Below are 24,448 nucleotides of genomic sequence, written 5' to 3' on the forward strand. Positions count from 1 at the left end.
AATCCTAAAACTTCTCATTACAAGGAAAAACAAATCCTTTTGTAATAATATGAGGTGATGGATGTTACTAAACTTACTGTGGTGATCGTTTCACAAAATATGTATATCAAGTCATTATGGTATATGCCTTAAACTTACACAGTGTTGTATTAATTTCAATTATATCTTAATAATACCGGGAGAAAAAAAAAAAAAACAACCCTCACCAGTCTACACTTAAAATGGGTACATTTTATTTTATGTAAATTATGACCAAACAAAAACTGACTTTATAAAAAGTCCGTTTTTGCCTTCTCTACCCTGTCTACTTAGCAGTTGGTGATTTGCTTTTCATACACTACCTAAATCTAATCTGACATCCGTTTCATGGGGACAATACAAAATGTAAAACAAAGTATAGATGTTTTCTTGGTTCTTAGGCTTTTGCCGATCAAGATAATGAGCAGAGCTGCAGAATGAAAAAGTTGAAAAGCTACATTTATTACCCTGAGAAAGCTGGGAAATTTACTACTGAAAGAAGAGACCAGATAGTTTAGTTAAGAAAGCAGAGATCTGGATCACCTAGTGTTTTTTTGTGGAGTGAAATGTAGAGAAAAGAGTAATAAAACACATCATTCAACTGTTTTATTATCTGCTGTATAACACGTTAGGGGCGCTTTGAGAGATTTTGGTAAAGATTTAGTTTACATTAGAAGCTTTCCCCTTCCTGCCCCCTTGATGAGTGTGACCAAATCTATGTCCTTAAAATGCAATGTCATAGTTGGACCAGCTACAAGCGATCCAACAATTTTATCTGGGTTACAATAATTTCACACTTTCTGCTCCAGCAACACTAAACTGCTTCTGTATGTCCAATGACAGACTCTGTGCTAGTTCTCATTTCCCTGTCTTTCATCTTACTGTTCCCACTGCCTGGGATAGTCCTCTTCCCTTCCACTCCACTCACATTGTTCTTTTTGCTTGGCTAACTCTTAATTTTTAAGATTCAGGTTAATAGTCACCTCTTCCAGGAAGCAATCCCTGATTCTCCCATATTTCCCAGTTGGAGTTAGATGATCCTCTCTTGGAAGGCACAACATTTTGAATGTATTATTAAAGCACCAACCACACTGTGCTGTAATTACATGTTACTATGCCTGTGGCTCACTGAATGTGAGCTCCTTGAGGAAAAGTATAATGCTGTTTAACTTTCTAACCCCATTGTCAAGCACAGTACCTGACATGTAATTGGCACCCACTAATTCTTTCTTGAATGGTTGAATGAGTGCATGAATAAATAATTTAAAGAACCATGAGAGACTATGGACTCTGAAAAACAAACTGAGGGTTCTAGAGGGGAGGGGGATGGGGGGGATGGGTTAGCCTGGTGATGGGTATTAAAGAGGGCACGTTCTGCATGGAGCACTGAGTGTTATACGCAAACAATGAATCATGGAACACTACATCAAAAACTAATGACGTAATGTATGGTGATTAACATAACATAATAAAAAAAGAAAAAAAAAGAATATTGTTTCCAGCTGCAATCAATTTAACCAGGCTTCTGTTTCCTCCTCTGTAAAATGTGTATTCCTAATCCCTGGCTTTTCGTTTGTATTGTGTTTATGTTCTATTATTTTATTTTTTTATCATTTTATTTTATTACTTTATCTTATTTTTCTGTCTGCATTTTGACAGACCTTTGTGAAAGCCAAATGTGATTAAGTCAAAGTGGTAACCCAGTAAATTTAAGGGACATCATCGGTAATAAAAATGTAGCCAATGATGACAGTGTCACTGCGGTTTTTTATGGGATTGAAACTTACAGTCAAAGCATGCAAACCATGAGAAGTCCAGAGAGTCCAGCAAGGATGGGAAGTTTGGCAGGTACGGATGATCAGAAATAGCCATGGGGGAAGTACAGCAAAACAAAGCAGGAAGGATCAATAGGTCTTAAGAGTGAAGGCAGAGAAGGGGAGCACACAGGTCAGGTGATTTGAGGCAGCAACACCAGGAGACAGGGAGATGCAGCCCAGCCCCACGCGTCAGCACAGATGCTATCTCCCTGTCCTCTTTTCGGGTTCTTGCTAGCAACTGGAGGGTTGGGGCTCCAGGTAGACGTGGCACCTGAGACTTCTGGGTACGTTACACTTTGGGCAGAACCAGAGATGATGGAAATACAGAAGATTCTCAAATTATCCCTCAAAGTGTTATGGCCAACCTGCCTTTGTTCCCACTGTTTTCATGCCCCTGGGACAGGAAATACTTCCGAAACCTTATCTGGAGTGTTCTGGGCAGTTTGGAGCTGAGTCAGGAGTAAGAAGCTTAAGAGAAGGGTGCTGAGGAAGGGAAGGGATGAGTGCACTGGGGTACAGCCTGGCCCAGGAAGATGAAGCTCCAAATATCTTGCTGTGTGACGTCCCAGAGCTCCTTGCAGCACTCCCCCTCCACCCCCAGGCTCTGAAAGGAAAGCTCATTTCTTCATTAGCAGTGCTGGCAACGTCCTTACTGCCCTTAAGGGAAACAAACCTTCACTGCAGATGTAATTACTGCATCCTGTTCCGGTTGTGCAGGGACAAATAAGCATAGGCTCAGTGGAGCAGGCAGGGGCCCTCGAGAGGCCCGAGAAGAAAGCATTTCCCGGCGCCAATGGTGTGGAGAACAGAGGTGAGGGGAGCAAAGCTTGCGGGGAAAGAAAGAGAACTGGGAAAGCAGAGGGCTGCTCATTCTGATTATATCGGGTACTTTATAAACATTTCTCTTAGGAAGCAAAATCATCCAGAGTATCATTAAAAACAAACCACTTCCAGTGCCCCAGGGGGGTTACTCTCACCAATAAATGGTTCTGGAGTGGAGAAACCATTGATAGGATAAGAAAGAAATAAGGGGAAGTGGGGGTGAGGAGCAAGAGCATAAAGAAAAGGCAGAAAAGGCTTATGTGATTGTCGCTTTGACTAATGAGGCTTTGCAGGCCACCAGGAGGGGCAGAGTGGGGGCCCTTGGGCTATGCTTCAGGTGTTCCGAGGGAAGTCAGATTCCCTCACCTCCTCAGGACTCAACTCCAGTTCTCCTCTGTGTGTGAGTCAATCACTGCCTCCAGCTGGGAAGCCCAGATTCAAAGGGACAATCAACTACTTTTGCTTAATGAGATCAGTTCCCCTTGATCCTGCTTATGTCCAGTGGATATTTCCTCTCAGAGGCTGGAACATTCGCAAGACTTGAAGGGCCCCACTCCAATTAAAATCCTCCAAGCAACTGCCTATTTTCCTTCTCCTTCCCCTCCCTCCTCTGGATCTCACACAAAGAGAGGCTGCTCATTAAGCATGGTCACTACCTTTAAACAGGTGGGAGGAAAGAATGTCTCCCCACTATCACCATTTCATACTTCAGCCTCCGTCATGCTGGAGATAAAACCCAGCACAGTCGGAAGCCTAGGATGGCAGGTGCTTTGAGAAAGGGGACAGGAGGAAAGGAACGCACTTAACACACCCTATGATGCTTGAATGAATGTTGGGCACTTGGATGTACTGAGGAGGTGATGACCTCCTGGTGTTGACTGCTACAGAATTCACGGCCAGGGTCCATGTGTCTGTTTTGGCCTGATCCTAGCTGATGTGGGTGTGGAATCCCCTCGGCAACCCACCCAGAGCTCTTTGATCAACAATCAGGGTCTTCTTCAACCTATGAAAAAGACAGTGGCCTTACAAAGTTAATCGGGACCCCAGGCAGCCCCGTCCCTCTCTTTCATATACAAATGAGACTTTCTCAGAGGTGGTTTGGTTCTAACCATATTGCATGGCAATGTTAAGTTTACACACCTCTCCTAAACCCCACACTAAGTTTACAGCTGGGACTTACACTGCTTTACACATCACATGGTGGATTTAATGAGAACTACTTTGGCTGTAAGTGATAGAAACCCAACTTAAGATAGCTTGAATGAGACAAGGTGCTTTGTAGGAACTTTTGCCCTAGAGATGTAGAGGGTTTTAGAAGATGTAAATGGCTGGGAAAAAATGGCATATCAAGGACTGAAAGGATACATGGCTAGCCCTGAAAGTCCTTTGAATCTACTCTCAAGGGTGCTCATCCAGGAGGTAAGGTAGAAACCTCTGAGGTTCCTTCAACATCTGGCCAGATGAAGGAGTTCAGTATCTAAATTAAACACATTATCGCCGGAGGGGGCTGCAGTTTGTTAGTGTGGAACCAGGCTGCTTATTATTTTCTATTGAAGCCTAGGATTTCTATTCAGCAAGAAGAGTCACTGTGGACCCACTGCTGAGGCCAATTAGATCTACAGAACTTGTAAAGCGGGTCTCAATTTTATCAGTGCCCGACTGATTTCAATAGCATAATATGATATAGCAATCGCATAGAGAAGGCTTTACAACAGACGGCAGGCAGCACTGGATGCCTTTCCAATTCTAATTTTACTTTTGAGTTAGTTGGGCTTTTTGCTTGCTATTATACATGTTAATATCCATTCTTATATCATAATCTAAAAAGTATTTGGAATAGATACTATCAAATTCCATTCTCTCTTCCTCCATAAGGGGAGCATATTATTACTAATTCCTTTCTGGTTTATAGGTGGGGAAATTGAGACAGAGGTTTAGTGGTTTGCCAGATTTACATAGAAAATGAGTAGATCGGAAATGAAATGTTCCTAGTTAAATCCAATACATGAACATCTGATTTCTCAGCTCTTCTACTTGCAACTTTCTTTGTATTTTCTAGTGCTCTTCGAATAAAGACCAAACTTTGAAGGGCTCTGTGTGATCTGGCCCCTAACTACCTATTCTCAGACCATTGTCTCTCCAGCTTTCTACACATTCATGACACAGTTCTTTTGTTTCTCGAAGAGCCACGCTCTCTCTCACCTCAGGGCATTTGCACATGCTGTTCTCCCTCACCTGGAAAGTTTCTATACAGCCCAGCCCCAACACATACACATTTCCCTGTCCCTGTCCCTAGTTAACTTTCATTCATCTTTCTATGTCAGCTCAAGCATCACTATCTCAGGAGAAATTCAGCCTAAACTAGCTCACACCACCCTGCTGCCCATTGTCATAGCAGTTATCACACTTTGAACTTACATATTCTTTTTTTTTTAATTTTGTTTTATTATGTTAGTCACCATACATTACATCATTAGTTTTTGATGCGGTGTTCCACGATTCATTGTTTGCGTATAACACCCAGTGCTCCATGCAGTACATGCCCTCCTTAATACCCATCACTGGGCTAACCCATCCCCTCACCCCCCTCCCCTCTAGAACTTATATATTCTTGATGATCTGATTAATGACTACCCCTGACTAGACTATAAGCTTCATAAGAGCAGGAATCACGTCTATTGTACACACCATTGTTGCTATAAGAACAAATGAACATTCTTAACACATCAAATGAATGAATGAATTCATGAGCAGATAAAAATAGCAACGGCCTTACAAAAGACATCAAACAGCATTTCCAATTCCAATTTTACATTTGAATTAGTTGAGTTTTCCACTTGGTATGATACATGTTAATATCCATTCTTATTTTTATAATCTAAAAAGGCCCTGCAATGAGGCTAAACATTACTTCACAGCAAGCCTAATTCCCTGCTGCCCCATTTCCAATATATAGTTTCTCAATTCCGTGTGAGGAGTGTGAGTAGTATTAAGCATAGTTACATATCAAGAACTCATGACATCGTGGTTGTTTGCTCTAAGGTGAGTTATTTCACCCTCTACCTTAGGAAGAGAACCAATCCTAGGGAATTATTGTCTATTTTGTAGTGAGTGCTTTCCCTCGTAGGAAGGAAAACAGAGGGACACTACCCAGGCCTTATGATCTCACACTTCCTAGTGCTCCGGGGTCAGGGCCATGAGCGACATGAGCTATACAACGATGTTGGCTGCCTGCATCTGTCTGCCAAGATGGCTTGCCATGCCCTCCCCTTGCTCACACAAAAGAACTTCAGCCTCCCAAGGAAGAGATTCTCAGGAATTTATGACTCAATCAACTCACCCAAAAGGAGCATAAATGGGATTAGTTTTAATATTGTTAAGTTGCAAAAATACAAGCATATGTGCATGCCAAAGCAAAAATGTACGCAAGCAAAGGGGGAAAACATATGGGTACCCATATGGTGAAAAGCGCATTGCTAGACCTTCATACACTTCTCATTTACAACAAGAACCAAAGTTAGTGAACATAAATTTGCTTTGCAAAAATGTGAGAGGAACAGCTTGTTTGCCCATAACTGTTCCACTGAGCAAGATCTGTATAACCTTGATTTCTCATCTCAGACACCTCTTTCTCACACTCTGGGGATTAATTAGGCTCGAAACACGACTTCAGATTAGAAACAAGGATCCTGGCTGCCTTGGAGAGGGACAAAGAAGTAGTAGCATGACTGGATGATGCAGAGGGTCAACTAATAGACAATTCTTATTAGTGGCTGGAACGTGTACCTAAGATGGCTTAGAAGAGAAATGAGGTTGGTAGGTCTCAGCGGGTTGATTTTAATTGAAGCAGAGAAACAACAGGGACCTACAGCCGACAACAGCATGGATGTGGGTTTCATTTGGAGGCTGTGCTTTCCTTAGAACAATACTGAGTGGTAGCTAGAAAGTGCCTACATATAAGAAGGTAGGTGTGGAGTTAGGGAGGGAAATATAAGAGCATGGGTGATGCTCAAAGCTAGTGAGTGAGCACTCTTGGGTTCCCCAGATAACAAGCAGAATTTGATAAAATACATCATGTTATATTGTACCTGTTCCAACTGCAAGCCATGGGCACCATTTTGTACAGTATAAAGAGCTCTAGACTTAAACAACGGGAACTAGGCCCCTTTCATATACCCACCACCTTATTCAGCTGAGAGCCACTGGCCATTACTCAACCTTTCCAAGTCTTTTCCATACCTGTGGAATAGGTAAATATTCCTGCTGACCTGTATGAGAGAGTTGCTGTAAACTCACTTGAAATGATGCATGTGGCAATATTTTATAAATAATAAATTCCTATATAAGCATGTTGGAAAACTACACATTTTACTTATCATTTCTATTTTTTTAACTTTTTATTTTAAAATAATTATTGATTCACAAGAAGTTGCAAAAATAATAGAGGTCCCATGTGCTTGTGACCGGCTTCCCCAGTGATGGCATCTTATATAATAAAGTACATTATCCAAACTAGGTTACTGATATGGGCACAATGCAATTAACTATACTGTGGAACTTGCTAAAATTTCACCAGGTTTTACAGGCACTCACTGCTATTGTCTTTGCATATAATTCTTTGACATTTCATCACTGCAAAGCAACTCCCTCATGGTATTCCTTCCCCTTCCCTGCCCAAACCTCTGGCAACCACTCATCTGTGGTGCATCTTTATAATTTTGCCATTTTGAGAATGTTATAACAGTAGTATCATCAGGATGCAACCTTTGGAGACTGACTCCTTTCATTTGGTGTAATATACTAAGGTCCATCCGAGTTTTTGAGTGTATTTCGGATTCATCGCTTTTTATTGCTAAATAGCATCCCATGGTGTGCATGTACCTCAGTTTGTTTAACCATTCACCCACTGAAGGATATTTGGGTTGTTTCTAAGTTTAGCTATTACAAATAAAATTATGTCATTCTGAATTCTCACGTGGACAAGAGGGACACTGAATCACTAACAAATGACCCAAGACTGTCAAGGGATAAGAGGTAAGAATAGGCAAAATAATGGAATAATTATAAACAATAAAAAAGGTATAGTAATGAATATGAGCACTTTTCTCTCAGGGCTACTAGGGCCTTAAATGAGTTGAAATGGCCCCCTTTTGCAGTCTAGGAGATCTCATAGAGGAAGTGGCTTTCCTAAAGTAACTCAGAATGTAAACTGCTTGGGCCAGACTTCATTTCAGGTCTGTAAGAATCTGAAGCGCATGTTCAGTCTCAGATAAAACCACCAGCCACAGGGATTGACATCTACACACGAGTACAGGCTAGCGTTCCTTTTATTTGGAATGTTAAGAACTTGGCAAATTTTTTCAGGACATTTTTCCTAGGAATTTCTCACATGAAAACTAAGGGCTGTAGGGGCGCCTGGACGGCTCAGTCTGTTGGGCATCTGCCTTCGGCTTGGGTCATGATCCCACGGTCCTGGGATTGAGCCCCGCATCGGGCTCCCTGCTAAGCTGGGAGCCTGCATCTCCCTCTCCTGCTCCCCTTGCTTGTGTTCCCTCTCTCGCTGTGTCTCTCTCTGTCAAATAAATAAATAAAATCTTAAAAAAAAAAAAAAGAAAACTAAGGGCTGTAGTAGAAACAGTCTTAGACTAATATATTTTGTGACCTCAACATTTAGCAAAGTGAATAGAAGATAGAAAAGAGCTGCCCAACAAGGTCAGAACCATCGGAAATGATTTCACGAGTCTTAGCTCTCTTAGTTTACATGCAATTCACTCATCTAGGAAACTCATATATCTAAAACAAAAGCCAAGCAGGATTTTCCCCAGAACAGTTATCTGCAGTGTCATTTATCACACTCATGAATGCTCATGCCCTTTCCTCCGAGAAGTTTCTCTCCCGCCACTATGTTCGTATTCAGGAGTAATCAACTTGGTTATATAGATTCTTGCTCATGACAAAGTAGAAGTAAATAATCAGAAGGAATGTGGCTGCCAAAAGGCCAGTATGCTGACTTTAGGAAGAACTGACAACTAGTCATTTGGAGAGAAGGAAGGAAAAATACCGGAACTATAAAAAACAGACACAAGAATTTAAACAATATTTTAGGGCCCTATTCCTGGTTATCCCAGTCTCTAAATGCTAAGATACAATTGATATGCATGATGCTGATGTTACATTGTAAAGATGAGGCCAAATAGCACTCACTGTACTCAAGGAAACAGAGGAGAACATAATACATTTTTAAAATGTTTCCATTAAAAATGACTCAAGTCAATGATAAAGGAGTCAGCTTCGGTTACCTGGAAAATTCACTTCTGTGAAATAACTTATTCGCTTGCTCCCTGAGGTATTACTGTATATGAGTAGATTGTAGGAGCAACTCACTCACAGGTGAATAGCTGTCATCTTAAAATCTCCATGGAGAGGAAACAGAAAAGAAGACTTTATTATTTTCCCAGAACATCTGGCCTTTCCAAATATGTCATTGGAAATGGGGCCAGGTGTGTAACACATTCTAGTGGATTCCAAAGGCATTGTAAGAGGGAACGACAACACTCCTTAGAACACAACAGCCTGTGCTGTGTCCTCTGTCACACCCATCTGTGCAACTTTGGTTTAAGAAACGAAGAAACTTTGGTTTCACATTACTCAAGTGCAGCTTAGTTTCCACATTATTCATGGTTTTACATTCATGAGCCTTCCAATGATTGCTGGCCCAGCGCCCCTTCTCTTGTCCTTCAGGAGGGGGAAAAGAAAATCATCCTTGGAACCCACCTGTTTTGCAGTGTATTCCAAACACACTGGCCACTTGCCAATCCACTTCGTCTGGCTGTTTTGGGACCTGCCCACTCTTTTGGAGGGAAAATTCTTTGAGGCTGCAGCCTGTGATTCCATCATTATTTTAATTCCTAAGCTGTAGGTCACTCGGAACAGATTTCTATGTGCGTGAAGGCTGTTAAACAAGTGCTGTATTCTCTAGCAAATCCAAATAAATATGTTTTTTAAAAAACCCATTATCTGCTCCTGAAAATAAATTAAATACAACTTTTTATATCTGAAGCTAAATAAATACATGGTCAAATGCTCAGTGGTTTGCATGTCAATTGCAAAACCCCCGAATATATGTTTACACAGCACTTTTCTTTGAGATGCTCACAATGCTTAATAATCATGATCCTGTAACAATCTTGAGTTTTCCTTGGAGGTGAGGCAGATGTCCTCCTGGCAAACCTAGTTTCTGGGAATCTTAACATACCTGTCAACATTGCAAAGGAAACTGGGAGTCAAGAGATCTCCAGTTAGATATCCTAGTCTGGAGAACCGAAATGCTGGGGAGACTTTGGATCCACATGTGGGATCTGGATTATTTGTTTCAAAAATTCCACCCTACTTTCATAGGAAGGACTGGTTTTGGGTTTGTTTGTTTATTTTCAAGTGAAAATGGGCCTAAAATACATAGTTATTTCAAAGGGGTTCCCAAGAAAGTGGCAATGATGGGAATATTTGCACCATGGAAATTGGCAAATGCTACCAGGGCTCTTCTGCCTTCCCAGTCTTGGCCCCAATCAATTTTAAACATTTACCAGTATACCAAGATCTAAAATCCTTCCTTTTTCAACTATATATCATTTCAGGTATAGATCACATGGAGCTGTTTTTTTCTTTTTTTTCTCTTCATTACATCTATTTACTTTTTATATCTCAGAGATTCCATATTGTTTCTGATCCATGCAGGCTTACCATTATTTTTCTCTAGTGTGATAATGGATTTATTGGATCATTAGCTTTTACCTTTTTCCTATAATTTCTAGGGATTGGTGGCATGTGTTTGGTCTGTCTTTTTATTTTATTTTATTTATTTATTTATTTTTTTATTTAAAGATTTTTATTTATTTTTTGACAGAGAGAGAGACAGCGAGAGAGGGAACACAAGCAGGGGGAGTGGGAGAGGGAGAAGCAGGCCTCCCGCGGAGCAGGGAGCCTGATGTGGGGCTCGATCCCAGGACCCTGGGATCATGACCTGAGCCGAAGGCAGACGCTTAATGACTGAGCCACCCAGGCGCCCCTTGGTCTGTCTTTTTAAACTATAAGCATTGGTCTGTCTTTTTAAACTATAAGCATTACCACTATTCTTAATCTTTAATAATCTGCTCATTAAAATATTCTATTTCTAAATGAAAGTTTGTTTATTCACTTTGTTATACAGATCCCTAAATTTAACCAAGAGATTTCAAATCTTATGTTATTAGCATTTTGGGAACAAGGCTGTCCAGTGAGCTAAATTCTCTATTGGAATTTCAAAGGAAATGTCATTGCAACTTTTATTTCCTGTTCTTGCATGCTGAATTAACCAGCAAATTGTTCTAAAAATGCTTTTTGATGTTCAAGTTTTATTGGCTGCTCTTCTAAACCTTTAAAACAACTTCCCAGAGCCTCCTCAACTCTAAGTGAGAAGGAATAGCCTTCTAAAAATAAATAATGGTAGTCACTCTGCAGATGCACATTTTAAACTTGCCAACTCTCCAGGTTCCAAAGCTTTTCAAATTTGGAAAACAATGCTTTGAGTTTAAAATATTTAAATGTCTTTGAAAGAGGAGGAGAAAGACAATGGGGGGAAGGAAAGACAGCAAAGTGAAGGCCAAAGCTATGAAAAAGGCAAAAGGCAACTGAAAGTAGATCATAGCCTGGGAGATTTGAAGAGCAGAGGAATCATTTAAATGTAGGGTTTTCTGAGCTTTTTTGAGGCTGAATTGTAACTATTACGTTGTATAAAAGATTGAGAATATGGATGAATTTCCCTTATTTTAAGAGGGAAGCCTTACCAGTGTACCATTATAAGGTATTGTTTCAAAACACTTACACTTAGTCCAAATGCCTTTCAATCGGAGGGGGAGACAAACCATGAGAGACTATGAACTCCAAGAAACAAACTGAGGGTTCTCGAGGGGAGGGGGTGGGAGGATGGGTTAGCCTGGTGATGGGTATTAAAGAGGGCACGTTCTGCATGGAGCATTGGGTGTTATATGCAAACAATGAATCATGGATCACTACATCACAAACTAATGATGTAATGTATGGTGCTTAACCTAATTAGAAAAAAAAAGATTTCGGGCACCTGGGTGGCTCAGTTGGCTAAGTGACTGCCTTCGGCTCAGGTCATGATCCTGGAGTCCCGGGATCGAGTCCCGCATCGGGCTCCCTGCTCAGCAGGGAGTCTGCTTCTCCCTCTGACCCTCCCCCCTCTCATGTGCTCTCTCTCTCTTTCAAATAAATAAATCTTTAAAAAAAAAAAAAAGATTTCTAGGCTCAGAGAACTATGCATTTAGGATCAAATAAATGCATTTTGTGATTTCAAGCATTTATAAAAACCTCTGAATTTACCAAATACATAGAAATTGGTCTGATGTTTAGACATAGTTTTGTATGTAATATAAATCCAAAATTATCCCTCATTTCAAGCAAAATTCCCATGGGCCTTATGTCTTTGGGAACATAAGCTACTGTCCATTTACATCAAAGTTGGGCTTTGTGAGTCCCTCATGTATAGTTTAACATTCTTGTTAACATTATTTTATAATATAGACGTTTTGTGTTTCAATATCTGAGGTCTGTATACAAAGAATGTTCAGAGGATTTATTAGCATTATCTTTTCCTGCAACAAGGGAGGGTTGACATATGCATCTCTGTTTACATGGAGGACATGAGACCATTTAAGTTTTCCCTTAAATGGTGCTCCTAGTAACAAGTCCAATCTCTCATCTAGGAAGTACTGCTTACATAAATTATGTTACAGATTAGGGGCAAATCTTCAGGTCAGTATATCCCATATCTCTATGTGTATATTTTTTAAATTTCATTGAGATTTTAATTTACATACAATAAAATGTTCCCATTTTCACTGTATAGTTTAACATTTTGACTTATGTAAGGGGCAACATAACCAGCACCACATTCAAGATCTAAAACATTTCCATCACCTGAAAAAAGTCCCGTGTGCCCCTTTAGTCACATCTCCCCAAATCCTTACTCCAGGTAACCACTGACTTGATTTCAGTCACAATGAATTAGTTTTGCCTATCAAATCATGCAGTAGGTATTTTTGTGTCTTGCTTCTTTTGCTCAGCCTGTTTTCGGGAATTGTCCATTTTGTTACATGCAGCAATGATTTGTTCCTTTTACTTGCTGAGAAGTCATTTGTTGTTTAAATATAGATAAATAGTTGTTTAAAAGTAGATAAATACACAATTTATCTATTTAATTGTTGAAGGTTTGAGGTTATTTCTAGTTTGAGGCTATTACAAGTGAAGCTGCTATGAACATTTATGTACAATGTATATTTGTAGACAGACATTTTCATTTATCTTTGGTGAACACTCAGGAGCAGAATTTCTGGGTCATATGTTAAGTGTATGTTTAACTCTATAACAAAGTGCCAAACTGTTTTCCATAGTGCTTATAGCATTTTATAGTCGCAGAGCTAATGTGTAAGAGTTTCAGTTGCTCCACACACTTGGCAACACTTGATATTGTCAGGGTTTGTTGTTGTTGTTATTGTTGTTTTTAAGTTTGACAGTCTGGCAATTGTGTAGTGATGTTTCATTATGACTGAGTTTTCCTTTCTATGGTAAATATATTGCGCATATTTTCATGTGCTTATTTTTTATTCATGTATCTTCTTATGTGAATTGTCTGTTCAAATGTTTTGTTCATTTCAAGATGGGTTGTTAGAATTATATTGTAAGAATTCTTCATATCACCCAAATGAAGCCCAAACATAACCCAGACAAGACCCCAAATTCTTTGTCAGATTTATGAATGGCAAATGTTTCTCCCAGTCTATGGCTTGTCTTTTCATTTACACTTAATGGTGTTTTTAAATTTGATGAAGCCATTATGAATTGAATTGCATTCCCCCACCTCCCCCCAAAAGAGATACCCTGAAGTTCTAACCCTAGTGCTGCAGAATGTGACCCTATTTGGAAATAGGGTCTTTACAAGTTTACCAAGATCAGATGAGGTCATTAAGGCGGCCCTAATCCGATATGTTGGTGTCCCTATAAAAAGGGAAAATTTGACACAAAGACAGCACACATGGAGAAGTCCATGTGATAATGAAGGCAGGAATCAGGGTGATACATCTGCAGGCCAAGAAACACTAAAGCCTGCCAGCCAACCACGAGAAGCTAATGGATTTGCATTGGGCAGGTTCTCCCTCACAGCCCTCGAAAGGAACCAACCCTACCTTCCCTCGATCATGGACATATAGCCTCCAGAACTACAAGAAAATACATTTCTGTTGTTTAAGTACTTTGTTACAGCATCTGTGAGAAAATAATACAAAGCCAAATGTATTCATGTTTTCTTCTTTTATGGTAAGGGCCTTTGATGTCCTAGCCAAACTTTCTCCATCTCAAGGTTACCAAGATGTGTTCCTATGTTCTCCTCTAGATCTAGGTTATTTTTACATCACGCACAGGCATACTCCACACATTCTCCTATTTCACTGAAATTCATGTGTGTATTTTCTGATGCTTGAGGGAGCATTTGTTTCTTGTATAATTTCCAGAATTAATCATAGTTTCTAGGAATGTATAAATATACCAAGTGACTCTGTGCGCATCTCTTCAAGTTCAACTTGGAGTAAATTTTAGTTCCAAAGGGATAGGGCCCACTGTTCTTTTGGTTCCCTTCCTACAAAGGTGGAGACGATTATCACTGACGTTTAATGCCAACCACTGAGTGCCCAGTACACGCATGCTAGGTGTACTTCACCTTTTCCATCATCCTTCTTCCACTCAGGTGGACTATTGATGTATAGGTCAAATAGGTGTGGCTCTGGGGAAATGGTCTGAAAGTACTGAGTGAGGAGTTCTTTTTTCTCAAGGATGCACAGTAACACCAACATTTACAATGGGCATTCTAGCCTTCTAGCACTCTTCTTAAAGAAAGGGCAAATGACCAACTGACCCATGCATCTCCACCTTGAGAAATTAGTATCTTTGAAGTAATGGCACCTCTGTTCTTCCTGGTTGGGAAAACAGAAGTTTTCTATGGCCATAAAAAGGACTGAGAAAATAATTCAGTACATTTTCTCTTTATAAATCCTTTTTTTTTTTTTGGAATGGAATGCTCAGTGACTGATGCATGTGGCCTATTTGCTTTTACATTATTATGTTACAAATACAGCATTGCTTTCTGATTCCCAAAGTTTTGTTGTGCTTTAGAACAAATTCTTCAATAGAATAATAGAATAACTCTGAAAAATTCCCAGAGGTAAAGGCCTTACCCTTGACTGACAGGTGTCTCCATGTCACAGTTGGCTCTGGTCTGCCAATAGCAAGACACAGCAGGGTCACACTGCTTCCCTCATTCACAGTGATGTCTGAGGAGATATTCATGATCTGGGGAGGAACTGTAAAGAAACAAAGGAGAAAAGAAATAATGAGAATGATTCTTTGCACTCAAACGGAGGTATTAGTCTATAAATATTTGCATAGCATGCTTTTATGATAAGTATTATTCTCAATAATAATGTTCAGATTGCTTGATTTGCCAACGAGGTGGCCATTAACACTGTGCACTGCTAGGGCTCAACCCCGGCTCTCCGTGGAACATGGCAAAAGCATAAGCACTTCCATTGCTTTCTTTTCCTCTTCTCTTCTTCATTTCCTACCTGAAAAGATATGACTCATCACTCAAGGGACATCAAAGATCACCTGCCCTCTGCAGTTTTCCCTCACTTCTCCCCAAATCCTGAGAAGAGAATCACCTCTCTCTCCTACTGTATTTTTCCGAACTTTCCACGCAGATACCACTGAGCATGTGGTATCACGGCGGATTTTTTCATGCCTGTCTTTACCTAGAGTTAGTTGCTCGAGGATAAGGGTGGAGTCACATGCATCTCTATTTCCTCAGTGTCTAGCACAAGGCTGACAAGGATCCTGCTTAATTCCTCTTTGAAAGAAAGATCCAAAGAATGGATGGAACAAACCCAAAAAACTATGGGGTGGGATTGGGGGCAGGAGGTCAAAGCTTTTAATGGAGGATTTCAGATACCTAAACCTTTCTTCTCTGTTATGTTTCAGATTCTCTGAAGGATGGCAAGACAGGAGACTCCGAGCCTACGGCTATGCTGATTTATTCAAACTGCCAGTTTAATTATGAATTATTAATTACCAAACAGGTAGAGTACTGGTAGGTTCCGAACCACCCAGAGTCAGTGGCAAAGGAGAATTATGGCTAATGTTTGATTCAGACAACTCTGCAGCCGGGAGTTTTATGCTGCTGAGACCTTAGAGGTAAGTCTTTTCAAGGAGAAGCCATAAGTAACATGTAGAACATTTGACTTCTTAAGGGAATCCATATTAGCAAATAAATAAAAATTGCCTAGCTTATAAATCTGCCATATTTTGGATTATTTCTGCATTAGGATTTGGCCTGAAATTTCATTGCACATATTTTACCCAAATACACACTGGGAAAAAATAGTGTGCATTCTAACTACACTGCATTCTCATGAGAAAACTGTACTACTTGTTTTTCAGTATTTTCTAGCTTGTTAAAAAATAGTTCTGGGCTTAGAAATGTCAATACTTTTTTCACTTTTATAAAGCAACGACTTCAGTGCATCTTCCACAATATTCTCAGAATAATGTCTGCTTTAGCTGGATATGTTGGCCCTCTGAAGTTCTTTCTCTAGACCCAGGAGTCTCCCTGGTGCTGGTGTTAGGGTAGACACAGCTCGGGGGAGGGGGCTGTACAGTCAGGTTAGTAGGGGATAATTTAGTACATATGATGCCCAGGGACAGATCTCCCAACACAACCCCCAGTTCAGAATCATCAGTTCTGTACATGCTATGCTGCATTTGATAGTTCAAGGGGTCCTGGCTTAACAGATATTTGTAAAATTCCGTGGATATTTAGCATGACCTCTTCATTCTCCAGGTGCTCAGTCAATGCCACCCATTAGGAGGCAGGTTCCTGGAGGGGAATTGCAAAGTTACTCCACACATTCCCACCAAGCCCCATGCAGTGCTGACTGCCCCCCTGGCTCTTCCAGAAGGACCCTGCTACTTTCTCAAAGGAGGAAAGGTAAGTATAGCATCAAGGGTGTGGATACCAGGAAGAAAGGAAGCACAGCGAGTGAACTGAGAGAAAGAAAAGTTCTTTCTTTTCTCAATTATGATACCCTTATTATTAATATGTACGATGCACTAATGTATATTAATACATAATGCTTGTTTTCAAATTGCTTGCACATATATTATCTTATGGTTTCTTCACAAATTATGAAATAAATAAAACAAATATTCTCACTATGAAAAATGAAAAAAAAAATTTGAGGCAAGGGGAGGGTTAAGTAAATTCCCCAAAAGGACATGGCCAGTAAATGGCAGAATTCTTTCCATCAGGTTAAGCTGCTTCTTTGTTTTAACATCTTATCAATGCCCGGAACACAGTATTTATGTTTGCATATTCTGTTTCCTCTGCTTTGAATGATCTCCCAGTGTTTCTTCGCTCACAGCACTTAACCACAATGAAGGAAGCCACCTCATTCCAGTTGCTTCCCCAACACAATGCACACCCCTGAGGGAGGAGCCCATCTTCGTAGTCTTTCTCCAGGGCATGCTACTGGCAAGCGGCACTCACCGAGGGCGGCTCTCAAGGCTTCTAATTTAATTTTAAATCTGAATTGAATTTGGCAATACTCTTATGGCCCTCCCTTTGTTAGCATGACAATTTTTTGAAGAAAGGAGCACTTGAAAATAAATAAATGCTTCTACATATGTTGACAGGAGACCTTGGTTCCATTTGCAGATAACTTAATCTGTGGCAAATGAATCTAAGTATCTATGAATCTATGTGTCAATCTATGTATCTATATATCTCTCTATCCATATGGTTATATAGGTAAACACAAAAATGTACAATCCAAATACTTATCCAAAGTATCAAAATTACTGCCAGAAAATGATAGGACTCACACAAGTCTAAAAGATGACAAATAGCACAGTGTGTTTTAGTCACATCTGCAGACACGAGGGGCCCCCAGCCCTGCCAATAGTTCATGCATCGGTTCTCTTTTCATTGATGGTGGTGGGATACAACCCTTCATATGGTGTGCAGATTGTTCAGTGCACAACTACGAGCACTTCAAATTGCGGTCCTTTAAGATAAATAGATTAAAAAATCGTTCAATAGATATAGACATATAAATGTATATAGAGACATAAATAAAATATTGTCTGCCACTCTATGTATATATATGCATATATATATACACACACACACACAGACATATATACATAGACATACATGTATATATAAAGAGAGAGATAATATTTTATCAGATAGCAATCAGAGGAAGAGGCAGATTTCCGAAGTATCTTAGGGTTCTGGGTTACCATGAGGTATTTATACGTTCTCTCTTTACCCTTAGCATGGCCAGCAGCTCTTAAACACAAAATATTCTCGAACCTGCCCCATCCTCTCCAATCACACTGCCATTGGGTTAGTTGAGAAGCTTATTGTCTCTAGCTTGGAATATGACAAAAGTCTCTTCATTTCTCAACCTGCCACCATTTTATAATTCCAAACCCTATACACCTACCACAATCACCTCTTAAATATTTTTCTTCTGACTAACACCCCCAATATCTGCCCCTGGCTAAGACTGGAAAGTCCAAACTTCTCAGCAGGATTTACAAAACCATTTGTAGTCCGGCCATAACCTAATGACTAGCCCCTTCTCTAACAGGTGGCCCCCACACACTTCTCTGAGGCGACGTCGTTCTCTCATCTTTGTGCCTTTGACACATACTATTCCTTCTGCTGGGAAAGTGCTTTCCCACTTCTGTGCTGCAGGAAATCCTCATCCTTCACTCAACTCAACTCAGCTCAACCAGGAACTCCTTTATGATGCCTTAGTTGCTCTCTCTTCTGTTCCCAAGGCATTCTTGTTTATGTCTTTATCATACAATTTATCTTTGCAACTAAGCTATTCCATGGAAGGGATCTGCTATATTTATCCTCCTATTCCTATTATATAAAACCAAAACCTGACATGTAGTAACATCGTTTTCCCCACTTAATGTAATATATGAATGCATAGGTTTTTAAATTGGGTATCTTATAATCTGTCAAGTGTTTTCCATCCTAGAGATCTGACATTCACCCTTTCCTCTCCCTGAAATACCCCCCACCTTCATAGTATGTATTTTTTTTCCCATCGGGGCTCAGTTTTGACGTTAGCTCCTCAGAGAAGTCTTTGTTAGGACCCTAATCCTGCCCCCAACCCATCTAATTCAGGTCCTTCTGTTCCAATCTCTTCTCAACCTTAAATATTCCTTAATGATTCTTATATAGCTTTGTGTTTTTGTATACATTTGTATGATTATTTGTTTAAAGTCTTTCTGGTCCTAAACTATAGGCTTTATAAACCACTATATCCCCAGTACTTACAACTATGCTTAGGACATGATGGGTGCTTAATAAAATTTTGTGGAGTAAATAAATGGTTACTATATAGACAGTTGAGCCATGAACAACTCAGGTTTGAACTAAATGGGTTCATTAATATGCATTTTTTACAGTACAGTACTATACATGTATTTTCGCTCCCCTTTGATTCTCTTAGTAACATTTTTTTCTCTAGCTTAATTTATTATAACAATACAGTATAAAATATATACTGTATATATAACATATAAAATATGTGTTACCAGTTGTTATGTTATTAACAAGATTTCTGATCAACAGTAGGCTCTTAGTAGTTACGGTTTTGGAGAGTCGCAAGTTATATGTGGATTTTCAACTGCATGGGGGGTTGAAACCCCTATCCCCCATGTTCAAGGGTCAATTACAGTTTCTTATACATGTTATTATGCATTTGTGAGGAAACAAACCTGAGTAAATTAGGGATTGAAACGTGATTCTGTACATATTAACACCATCCTCCACAAAGTTGATATGATATAGTTGGAATAGCATATGAGAAGGCCATGTACCATAGCCTAGGTTCTGGGGTCCAACATACCTGTGTAACCTTAGACAATCTTGGCTTAACTCCTCTGAGCCCCTAGTTCTTCATCTGTAACATGAAGAGAACAATTCTTTTTCTAGCTACTTATTAGAATTAAGTGGAAATGGGTATAGTATACTAGCACAGTGCCTGGAAATGAATACTTAATAAATGTTAGTTGCTATTATTCATTTTTATATATCCATTTTTGATATTATTCATGCTATTTAGAATCATGCTATTTAGCTTAGTCTGTTCCTAATTGCTCATTTTCTAAATCTCAGTTCCTTCAAAGTTAAGTCTGGACTTATATATAGACGATGTTCTCCTTTGATAACTGGGAAGCCTGCCTTATATATGCTTCCAGGATAAAAAGTAAATATTCAATAAATTTGAACTTCTTCCTCTTTAGCTGAATAATTGAGCCTAAGCAAATGCACGGGGCAAATCAACAGGTTTGTTTAAAGAGATTGCCTGACTCCTCCTTATCTCTTTTCTTTTAGGGAGTGTCTGTTTCTGTTTGTAGAAGGGACAGGGTATAGGCTTGAGCACCATACTCCATTATTTCAAGGGCACTAATTTCACCCATTTCAAACCTACCCTGTCCCTGTCCCGCCACAGTATTTGCTAATTAGGTTTTAAGTGTTTTGTTTAAGACTGGATGTCACTGCTTGAAAAAAAAAAATCTTGTAATTTGTAATCATAAAGGCTGAAGTTTGAATACCATTTTTCTTCCAACTAATTTCTGTGTGATTGAAAAAAAAATACTTAAGGCCATTAAGCTTCAGCTTCCCCTACCATAAAATGGGCAAGAATGTGGAGATTAGATTAGATTAGATTAGAGAGAATTTTTTAAAAATTTTATTTATCTGTTTATTTGAGAGAGGGAGGAGGAGCAGAGGGAGAGAGAGAGAATCTCAAGCAGATTTGACATTCAGCAGAGCCTGACGTGGGGCTCAATTCCATGACTCTGATATCATGACATGAGCCGAAACCAAGAGGCAGACGCTTAACCAACTGAGCTACCCAGGTGTCCCAGAGAGAATGTTTTAAAGAGACTTAAATAGCTATTATTGTTTTTTCCTCTGCCCTCCTCCTCTCCTCTCCTTGTTATCCTCAGAGAATAACAAAATATTAAGAGACCATGTGAAAGCTAACCTAAATGTGAAATGATTTCCATTAAACTCAAAGCTAATTTATAAAAATAATACAATAAAGACTTTTAAAGAATCGTTATTTCATTCTTGTAGGGTTAATTTTTTTTTTTTTTTTTTTTTTTTTGCATTTTAACAAGGGAGCTTATTTCATAAACTAGAGGTAAGACTAATTTGGGAATTATAGCATGCATTCTAGGCTAGGTCATGCCATATTCTGTATACGGAAATAGTATGACATGGTGCCAAAAGCAAGACATGAAGTGTGGGATAAGTGGATTCTGATCTTGATTCTTCCACAGCTGTATAATCTTTTGTAAATCACTTAACCCCTCTGGTTTAGGTGAGTGTGTGCGTGTGTGTGTGTGTGTGTGTGTGTGTGTGTTCATTTGTTTCTTTTGGTTGGTTTTAAGTGAAGAAACTAGATAATGAGTTCTCAGACTTTTCTGGTTTAAAATTCTGTGAATTGGTGATCTTCTAGCAACATTACAAGTCCAGGGAGACTGCTACTGGGAACAAAGTGGTAAGAGCACCAGTGGCAGTAACAAAATCACTAGTGTTTAGTTCTTTGAGCCTGCTACTAATTGCTCTGTATACATTATTTCCTTTAATCCTGAACATATTCCTAGGAAGCACTCTCTATTAAAAATCAGCATTAAAGGTAGACATATACATCAATGGAATAGAATTGAAAGTCCAGAAATATATCCATATCTTTATGGTCAATTGATTTTTCAACAAGGTGCCAAGATAATTCAATGGGGAAAGAATAGTCTTTTCAACAAATGGTGCTAGGACAACTGGATAGCCACAGGCAAAAAATGAAGTTGGACTCCTACTTCACATTATACACAAAAAATTAACTCAAAATGGATCAAATACCTCAAAGTCAGAGCTAAAAGAAGAAAACACAGGTGTGAATCTTTGTTACCTTGGATCAGACAATGGTTTCTTAGATATGACAGCAAAAGCGCAAGCAACAAAAGAAAAAAATAGATAAATTGGACATTATCAAAATAGAAAAAAACTCTTTTTAATTTTGTGCTTCAAAGAGTGCTATAGAAAAAGTGAAAAAGAAAACTCACAGAAGGAGATAACATTTTTGCAAATAATATAGCTGATAAAGGAGTAGTATCCAAACTATATAAAAACTTTTACAACTTGACAATAAAAAGATATAACCTAATTAAAAAATAGACAAAAGATTTGAATAGATGTTTCTCCAAAGAAGATATACAAATGGCCAGTATGTTCACGAAAAGGTGTTTAGTACCATAGCTCATTACAGAAATGTAAATCAAAACCCCAATGAGATCCTACTTCGCTTCCACTAGGACAAAAAAAAAGACAGATACTAATGAAAGTTGGTGAGGACATGGAGAAATTGGGACCCTCATACATGGCTGGTGGAATTGTAAAGCAGTGCAGTTGTCTTCAAAACAGTCAGGCAGTTCCTCAGTGGGTTAAGGATAGTGTTACCATGTCCTCCACTCCTAGGTATGTACCTAAGAGGAATGAAAATAAATGCCCACACAACAACTTGGGCACAAATATACATAACAGCATTATTCATAATAGACAAAAAATGGGAAAAATGCAAATGTTCATCAATAACTGAAAATGTAGTATATCCATACAATGGAACATTATTCATCCATTAAAAGGAATGAAGTACTGATGCATGCTACAACACGGGTGAACATTGAAAACATGCTAAGAGGAAGAAGTCAGACACAAAAGGTCACATGTTGTATGATTTCCATCTACATGAAATGTCCAGAATAGGCAAATCCATTGAGACAGAGAAAGTACATGTGAAAGTTGCCAGGGGCTGGGGAGAGGGGCAGATAGGGAGTGACTGCTAATGGGCACAGGGTTTCTTTTTGGAGTGATGAAGATGTTCTAGAATTGGAGAGTGGTGATCATTGCACAACCTTGTGCATTTACTGAAGATCATCCTGATAAAGGAATTATAACGCCGTATAGATGTTATTAAAAACAAAGCACAGCCTATCAGCTTTGAAGAAGGAGAACCAGAGCTGTGCTATGAGGAGAGAAGCCAACCCCCTATGTGTAGGTTCTCAGAAAATACCTTTTTCATGTATTGCTATTTCATTGCGTGATGCTCAACCCGCATCCACTAATCTCTCTGTCTCTCATTACCTGCCCACTGTTTCCCCTTTCCTTTCTTTTCAAAACAAGAATGCTACCTTACCCACGTCAGCCTGTTTGGCAATGTTCGAAACACCTCTGTTCATACATAGTTCCACGTTTGTGCATATGCTCTACCTTCTGCCCCTGTGCCTCTCCCCACTCATCTGCCTGCCCAAGCCCTACTCATACTTGAAAACTGATACTGAGATACAATCCCCTCTCCATTAGGTCTCCCCATTCCAGAGACAGATATAAGGCTGTGCCCTCCGGGGCTACCTGTGCATAATAATGTAATACATTCATTCTAAAGCATTTATTTAGTGCCTACTGTATCCTGGGCATTATCTTCGGGGAGAAGAGCAGACAGAAAGGTCTTTCTCTCATGTGAATTATGAAGACTAGTGTTTAGAGGAGAACACTGACACTGATAAATAATCACAGGGATCAATGTGTGGGTGTGCTATGTATGACATGGTGGTACAAGGTGCTATGACAGCCCATAAAAGGGGGTCTGTCCTGGTCAGGGAGTTTGTGTGAAGTGTTTGTTCTGGGCAGAGCTGGGCAGAGGGGCCAACATATTTACAGGCTTTGCAGAGACACAGAGTATGGTTCACTTGGGTACCTGTGGCTGAAGTCAAAAGAGTAAAATCACACAAATAGAGAGTGGACAGGTAAGGTCAGACCCTATAGCCTACGGGATGAAACACTAAGGTTTGGGCCTTTTTTATAAGAGAAATGGCAAAGGGCATTAAAATGTCTAAAGATGATGATGATGATGATGATGATGATGAGTGCTGGAGGCTGGACAGATCTGCATTGCAAATAAGTTGCTCCTGGCTGCAGTGTGGAGAATGGACGGAGCAGAGCAAAGTAGGGACAAGAGAACTAGCTAGAATGTTGTTCAGTAGTGAGGTGGTGGCAGCTTGGACAAGTGTGCCAGCAGGAGGGAGGGGCAGAGAGGGACAAATGGGAGAGCCCCTTAAGAGGTAAGATGAACAAAGCTCAGGGTTGACAACCTACATGTTCAGTTCAAAGCACTTCTCAGAGTGTCCTATTGTTTGCTGTCTGTCTTGCTCAGTGGGCTGGGGGATCTGTGTGATCCAGGACTGCTATTTGTTCATCTCAGTCTCCCTAGGGCTGCTCGGTGCCTCGTATCTAATAGGTGCTCAATCAATGTGTGCTGAATTTAACTGGGAGTGCAAGAGATTTTCCAGATAACACAACCTCTCGGGATCCAGTGCGGGCAGCCAGAGAGTCCTACTTGCATGAGGTCACATGCTAATGCTTGGGAGGCACGGCCAGATCCATGTTGTTCGGTTTTATAGACTCTGAGTGTGAACTTGGCCTCCCCACATGTCCTGGTGTGATACAGTTTTATATTATGCTGGATAAGATTAGACCCGCTGTACTCTGATTGCTTTTCTCTTCTTCGTTCTATTGTGATGAGAGGAATGGTGGGGAA

The 24,448-nt window shown here is 39.7% G+C and overlaps 1 protein-coding gene across 8 annotated transcripts in view; it reads right to left on the minus strand.

The window, feature by feature from the left end:
- The window catches only part of OPCML (opioid binding protein/cell adhesion molecule like), a 1,073,077-nt gene that overhangs the window by 90,728 nt on the left and 957,901 nt on the right, over nucleotides 1-24,448 (minus strand). For all 8 annotated transcript variants that reach the window (XR_004302024.1, XR_004302023.1, XM_032426133.1 and 5 more), the window contains one exon: nucleotides 14,945-15,070. Coding sequence is in view for 6 of the 8 variants with exons in the window: in XM_032426133.1 (XP_032282024.1) it covers nucleotides 14,945-15,070 (126 nt within the window). In the remaining 2 variants the exon portion in view is untranslated. The remainder of the gene's footprint in view (nucleotides 1-14,944; nucleotides 15,071-24,448) is intronic.

Source organism: Phoca vitulina, unplaced genomic scaffold, assembly GCF_004348235.1.
Source record: "Phoca vitulina isolate PV1807 unplaced genomic scaffold, GSC_HSeal_1.0 scaffold34, whole genome shotgun sequence".
Lineage (NCBI taxonomy): Eukaryota > Metazoa > Chordata > Mammalia > Carnivora > Phocidae > Phoca > Phoca vitulina.